At 37.8% G+C, this 7,632-nt stretch overlaps 1 protein-coding gene across 5 annotated transcripts in view; it reads right to left on the bottom strand.

Annotated features, from left to right (window-relative positions):
- Positions 1-7,632, bottom strand: part of EPS15 (epidermal growth factor receptor pathway substrate 15) — a 131,612-nt gene that overhangs the window by 60,156 nt on the left and 63,824 nt on the right. For 4 of the 5 annotated variants that reach the window (XM_017875436.1, XM_017875435.1, XM_017875434.1 and 1 more), the window contains one exon: positions 366-438. In XM_017875436.1, the coding sequence (XP_017730925.1) occupies positions 366-438 (73 nt within the window). Of the gene's footprint in view, positions 1-365; positions 673-7,632 lie in introns of those variants that run through there. The other variant, XM_017875439.1, reaches the window with a different exon arrangement.

Genomic DNA, 7,632 nt, shown 5'->3' with positions numbered 1-7,632 from the left:
GGAGGAGGAGGAGGAGGAGATGATGGTCTCACTCTAATTTTACTGGTGCAAAAATATTAACATTGTAAGTCATGCAAATTTACACCTTTAATGATATAATATGCAGGTAAGTACCATTTAAAAAATACTTTCAAAACCAGAAATCTATGCTGAAAAATACTGCTTTCTCATTGCAGTATAATCTTTGCAGGCCAGAATTCCAAGCCAGAACAATCATCTTGGAAAAGATAAACATTTATATAATATAAACACGTTAAGCATTCCTTTGACCTAATACTACATCCAGCAAATAGTAAATAACCATATACATTTAAAATGAATAGTCCTAAATCAGAAGTGGAACACTAAATTTTATGGTCACTTACTTGAACCTCGCTTGTCCTTTGTTTAATAGTATCTTCTTTCTCCTTAAGGTCCTGTTCCACATTATTCTTTTCCCTAGAAGACCAGCAAACAATGCAAGAATATTTTAGAACATCAGCTACAGCTGGTATGGTTATCCATCCTCCTAATCCTGAATCGTTTTTTAAATACATAGTGAAACATTCAATTTTTAAATGAAGGGCAGATTTTTCTACCCTCTTTTAATTATTCATGGAATAAAAATCAATATAAGCTCCATTTGTAAAAAAAAATTGCTTTCTCACTAAAATGTGGTGAAAAGAGGATAGATTAAAAAAAGAAGAGGAGAAAAATAATCAATGAAACACTCAGGTTTCACTGATGTCACTGTTGCTATGGAAATAGTGTCCAATGAAAATTGCTGGTAAAGAAAAGGAGGGGTTGCATCAGCTCTGTAAGGTTAACCCTTAGGTACCACTGTCAAATTAAATGAAAATGGCTAATAGAAACAGTCAACAATATTAAGGAAAAAGACATTTACTGAAGTGTTAATTTCCCCTTAAATCACTGGTGTGCATCAATTTTAGAATGAAACAACAGAGAAAATGGGAAAGATTGTTAATACACAGGCAATTTGCTCTATCAAAAATTACATCTCAAAAAAAGCTATTTTAGGACCATATATCAAATCAAATTGATCAAATATACACACAGTATATATAAAGTAAAAAAATAACCACAGCAGCGTTTATCTCTTCTACTCTTCAAATCAAACATGCTGGGCTCCACTTTTACTTCGAAACACGGTTACCTAAATTCTTACATGCTTTAATCAGGCCTGGGTTGCTATGAATGAATCCCAAGCAACCTTAGATTCAGAACTGCAAAATAAAGCTGCTTCTTTTGATTTAACAATTTAACTGCCCATTTGCAGTTGTACTGAAATCATGCGTGCACACGCACACACAAACACACGCACCTTCCTTCACTTTCTTTTCTGCAAAATGAGAGAAAAAGCCCAAAGAATTCTGCAGCAGTACATTTCTGGGGTTGTGGGGAAAGGTAAAAGGTGGCAACATGGAGAAGGGAAGACAGCATTTAATAAGTCCTTCAGGTTAGTATAGCCAAGTTTCTCCTTCGAGCTTCAAGACTACATTTCAGTTTCCATCTCAGACATAACCCAAAATGTAAGCTCAGGCTCCATTCAGTTCCAGCATAAAGGAAAGTGAGAAAATTATACCAAAGCAGATACTTAAGGGACAACTGCATCCTTCATTTATATTTCTCACCTTCTTGAGGTGAGATTTTAAATGTAGACAAAAATAAACTGTTTTGGACATGTAGGCACAATGTTCTTAAGATGTGTATGGAAGAAACTATACAAATAAAGCTATTTGTACATTGTACTTTTAAACGTTTGAGATGGCCAAGGAGCTCAGTAACCGTTTGTCAGATGGGTCGCCATGTGGGTCGTGATGTCGTGGAGATTTTAAACAGTCCCTTACCATGCGAATCATTGTTGCAGTCCGATCCTTCCATACCTCAACCTATTTATTATGCAAAGGCCATCCCCCACCTCCAACCCTTATATAAATAAGGCAAATTCAAGAAATAGAAAAACAAAGAGGGAAAATTTTCTGAAAATACCCAACAAATTCTGCAAGCTCAATCTTGGAAATTTTCTTTCCTCCTTATGTGAGCAGATGAATGTTTTCAGTCTTGCTGCAGCATGTTAGAGGTAAGTCATATGAAAACCTAGCACCCTCCCCCCATCCCAAATCCTCAGAGGCATTCCACAAAAGGTCAGTATCAACTCAGCTCCCGGTTTCTGAAAGTAGGTAATAACAAAAATAGAAAACATTACAGTGTCAGAGATCAGCAGTGCACACGCTTGTACTGAATTCTTTCTGCTCTGCTGCTAACTGCTGTCACTGACAGTGTCTGCTCAGATCAAGTGTGCATGGAGGAAAACAGGGCTACAAGAAGGCAGTGAGCTGACTCAAAGTAGCCAAGGCAGAAGGATGGGAGAGCAAAGGAAGGAAGCTCACTTGGTGAAAATCCAAAACAGATTACAAAGGACTCAGCTCTGAAAAGCAAACACAGGTATGTGCAGGTAAGATGGAGGAAACTTGAGGAGTACAAACTTCGTAATTTGGGGTCTATTGGGGAGGAAGGGGAAGGGGAGGAAAGGATGGTGTTATTTCTAAACATATTCTGAAGACCATTCCCAACAATAAAAAAAATATGGAGATCTTTAGGCATTAATTCCTCTTAGTACGAAGATCAAGTAAATTTAACTTTTGATTCATGTTTATCTAATAAAATTCTGGTCTTATAATACTCCTTTTATTAGCACAACCAAGTAGTATAACATATATTGCTAAATAGAAAACTTAAAAAGAATTAAATGTTCCATTATATCACTTTCTATTTTAAAAATTATAACTGAAAACCTGTCCTGTAAATCAGACTGAAAATCAAGTAATTTTCTCAACCTAGTTTACAGTTTCAGAGATGCTCAAATGTTATTCTGTTGTCTTGCAAAGACTCTTAACCTTTGTAACTATTCTTCTCATTTCAGGCAAATAAAAATATCTAAACAAATATTTAGGTGCACTTAGGATACTTGACCATATTTCTTACCTTCTCCCTACTTTGAACAACATGTATATTTTTCTACAGTTGATGGACACATAATCAATACAAGCATTATTTTTAACACTAGTAATTTAAAAACAATTCTCTTTAAGGATCTGTGCCACAGTAAAAAGTAGTATTAACATGCAACTTCTCAAGGAGGCCACCAATATAGGTAGATAAGGCAGATATAAGACATTATTTCAAAAAGAAGTGTGTGAGGCTGGGTGTGGTGGCTCACACCTATAATTCCAGCAGTTTGGGAGGCCGAGGTGGGTGGATCACTTGAGGTCAGGAGATTGAGACCAGCCTGGCCAATGTGGTAAAACCCTGTCTCTACTAAAAATACAATAATTAGCTGGGTGTGGTCTCGCACACCTGCAGTCCCTGCTACTGAGGAGGCTGAGGCAGGAGGATCACTTGAACTCAGAAGGCAGAGGCTGCAGTGAGCAGATATCGGGCCACTGCATTCCAGCCTGGGCAACAGAGTTAGACTCTGTCGCCAAAAAAAAAAAAAAAAAAAAAAAACCAGTGTGTGAGCATTTTGCCCGAACCACCACTCATCTTGGATGTCATGACAGGAAAAGCTATTACCTTCACCTTAGTAATTTCCAGAAAAGGGAAATGAAATGATCCTACTCATCCTCTATTTTAGACTATCTTTCTGGTTCTTTTCATTCTGAAGATGCTTGCACATCCTGAGGAATCCACAAGTACCAAAGCTATAAAGAACAAGCCAGGAATAAAGCTCCCTGGTATTCCAAAGGCTCACAGTTCTGATTCCATGGAGCGGTGAATTTGAACCATTAAGGAAAGCAAATCTCAAGCTAGGCTTTCAGAAGCCTAAGGTTGATAAACACATAAATCTAATAAGAAATGGTCCAGTTATTCACAAGGACAGTTAGGCTGAGGGACCTTGAGTCTATGCAATCCACTTCCATTTTCCTAGACTCTATGTGCAAGGAGTAGAGCGTGAGCCATCTGCCTTAGTTTTTGATGCAATTCCAATATTATCAAAGACAAGATAAAATCATCTTCAAAGTCCTTCCCAGATACACAGTTTTATGTCTTTTCTTCTAAACATCAGTGTCCACTGTTTTGTAACCAGAAAACATTAAAAACTAGAAACTATTCGAAACTAGAAAGTTGTAAAACTCACAAAGCTATATTTTCAATCCTGAAACTTAATTATAAAATTCTCTTGGAGTACATTTAGCCATAAAATGGTATCACTAAGTAGCTTAACTGCCAATCTCTCTCACAAGCAAACAGAGAAAAGCTAGCTCTTCTGAGAAATTGTTTTTCTCACTCTGATCAGGTCACTTAACCTTTCAGAGCCCTAGTCTCATTTTTCATATGTGGATGCTAATATCTCTATCATCTTAGGATTTGCAAGGCAAAATATGTAAGATGTCAAGTAATTAATATTGAGCCCAAATATTAACATTACTTAGAATTTTAAACAATAATGAAGTAGTTTTTTAATTTGTCAAAAGGAATTATGAGTTATAAAAAAGGTTAGAAAACATTGATCTAACATAGTTATAGAATAAATAATGTAAACACTAAAATTTCTACCCCAAAATCTTATCTGAATATCATTCAAAATAACCTATCTGCTCTCTACTTTTAGAAACTCATTATATGGTTTTGAAACCATAAGATTTGGAGAAAAACAGGCTCCAAAATACTAAAATACAAGCTCTATCACAAGTCACCTTACATCACTGTAGTAACAGCTATTTGTCCTGGCTGACCCTCTCTCCTTCTAGGGTTCAGCAATCCTTTTAGGAGATTGTTCCTCTTTCTGCCTCTTCTAATGTCTTTCTACTCATATAGTTGAAACAGAAGATGCCATCTCTCTGGGCAATGACTGGCCAGAAATTGGCTCCTGGTCGAAGCTTAGCCAGTCAAAGTATCCCACCACACAATCACAGAGATTAATTCAAGAATGAGCCTGTAACCGATGCCAAAGCAGTCAGAATCTTTATCTAGGATACTTTTATTTGGAACTGATAAAAAGCTAGCATTCTAGGTAGCAAGCCCTGGCTCCTGTCACCTCCTGTCATACTTAATTTTATGGGCTAATTTGGCTAGGCCACAGTGCCCAGATATTTGGACAAACACGACCCTAGATGTTACTGTGAAGGTATTTTTTAGGTGTGATGAACATTTAAATCAGTAGACTTGAGTAAAGCAGATTACCCTTAATAATGTAAGTAGACCACATCCAATCACTTGAAGGCATTATAAGAGAAAGATGAGGTCCCCCAAGAAGAAGGAATTCTATCTCAGATTACCTTTAAACTTGAGATGCAACATCAACTCTTTACTGGGTCTCCAGCCTGCCCGCCTGTCCTACAGATGTCAGACTTGCCAGCTCCCACAACCTTAAAAATTTCTTAAAATCTCTGTCTCCCGCTCTCTCTACATATATATACACACACACATATATACACATATATATATACACACACATATACATATATGCACACATCCTATTTGTTCTCTTTCTAACCCTCCTTCCTGCCCACCTATACCTTTACTCTTCCAATTATATGGGGTCATCAAATTCTTCTTTTTGCCTAAACCAGCTCCAGTTAGGTAGGTCATTTCATCTTTTTTAAGCCTCCGTTTTCTTCTCTTCAAAGAGGGATAATAAAACCTTTATCTCACAATTGCATATAGGATTACAAAATTTATGCCAGCATACCCGGTTTACATAGCAGATGCTAAATAAAAAGTTAAACACCAACAAACTCTTTATAAGCTCTAGTTTCTGCAGCTATAAAATGAGTATCTACTTTACAAACCATATATGGGATTGCTATGAAGAGCGATAGAGAAAATACACAATAAAACCTAATATACCACTATGCAACTTATCTACTGACTCAGTAACACATATTGAATCCTATTACATACTTGTCACTATGCTATACTTAAGGGATACATAAAACCAGTAGGCACCTGCCATTAAGAAGCCCTTAATTCAGAGTATGTGAACACACACCTGGTGTGAGGGGTTGGGGATAAGAATATAAAGAGATAATTACAACGCACTGTACTAGGTGCTACAACAGGTAAGCATTGTGGGATAGGAAAGGTTCTATGAGAACACAAAGAATGGGAACTTGACTCTCCCTGAAGAAGGTCAGAAAAGGTCTCCTTGGTATCACTGAAGGTAGGATGATTAATTCCTAAGTGAGCTGTGCAGACAATAATGTCATGTTTATCAATATAAATTACTCTGGTCTGAGAATACTGCGTGAAGGAGGTGAGAGACTTCAGCTAAGCCTTGAAGGAAAGAGTAAATGTCAGGTAAGAAAATGGTATTTCAGCCAGAGATAAAGCTTATACAAGAAAGCACAGACGATGTTGGCAAAACAGCAGTAAGAAGCAGACTGAGAAGAAAACTCCTCAAATTTGATAAAAGATCTGCATCTACAAATCTAAAAACCTCAATGAACTCCAAGTAGCATAAACACAAAGAGACTCACACTGAGACACATTATAATCAAACTGTTGAAAGAATCTTGAAAATAGCAAGCAAGAAGAAAAGCAACTTGTCAATTTGTGACATATAATCAATCCTTAATAAGATTATCAATGGATTTCTCAGCAGAAACTTGAAGGTCAGAAGGCAAAGAAATGATATATTTAAAGTGCTGGAAGAAAAAAACCTGTCAACTGAGAATTCTATACCTGACAAAACAGTACTTCAAAAGAATGAGGGAGAAATCAAAATACTCCTAGACAGACAAAGGCTGAGGGAGTTCATTACTTCTAGATCTGCCCTACAAGAAATGCTAAAGGGAGTCCTTGAAGTTAAAATGAAAGGATGCTAGATAGTAATTGAAAGTCATAAGAAGATAAAAAGATCTCCAGTAAAGGTAAATACATAGGTAAATATAAAAACCAGTATAACTAATTTTGTTTACAACTCCGCTTTATACTTTCTATAGAATTTAAGAGACAAATGCATAAAAAAGAACTTATGAATTTGTTAGTAGATACACAATGTATGTAGATACACAATGTATAAAGATACAGTTTGTGACATCAATAACGTAACGGGAGAGTTTTTTTTTTTTTTTTTTTTTGAGATGGAGTCTCGCTCTGTCGCCCAGGCTGGAGTGTAGTAGCGCAATCTCGGCTCACTGCAAGTTCCACCTCCCGGGTTCACACCATTCTCCCGCCTCAGCCTCCCAAGTAACTGGGACTACAGGCGTCCGCCACCACGCCTGGCTAATTTTTTGTTTGTATTTTTTTTTTTGAGGCGGAGTCTCGCTCTGTCGCCCGGATTGGAGCGCAGTGGCTGGATCTCAGCTCACTGCAAGCTCCGCCTCCCGGGTTTACACCATTCTCCTGCCTCAGCCTCCCGAGTAGCTGGGACTACAGGCGGCCGCTACCTCGCCCGGCTAGTTTTTTTGTATTTTAGTAGAGACGGGGTTTCACCGTGTTAGCCAGGATGGTCTCGATCTCCTGACCTCGTGATCCGCCCGTCTCGGCCTCCCAAAGTGCTGGGATTACAGGCTTGAGCCACCGCGCCTGGCTTTGTTTGTATTTTAGTAGAGGTGGGGTTTCACCTTGTTGACCAGGCTGGTCTCGAACTCCTGAACTCAGGTGATTCACCCACCTCGGCTTCCCAGA

The sequence above is a fragment of the Rhinopithecus bieti genome, unplaced genomic scaffold (assembly GCF_001698545.2).
Source record: "Rhinopithecus bieti isolate Rb0 unplaced genomic scaffold, ASM169854v2 scaffold_10017, whole genome shotgun sequence".
Taxonomy (NCBI): domain Eukaryota; kingdom Metazoa; phylum Chordata; class Mammalia; order Primates; family Cercopithecidae; genus Rhinopithecus; species Rhinopithecus bieti.
This window is presented reverse-complemented; position numbering and strand designations above follow the sequence as displayed.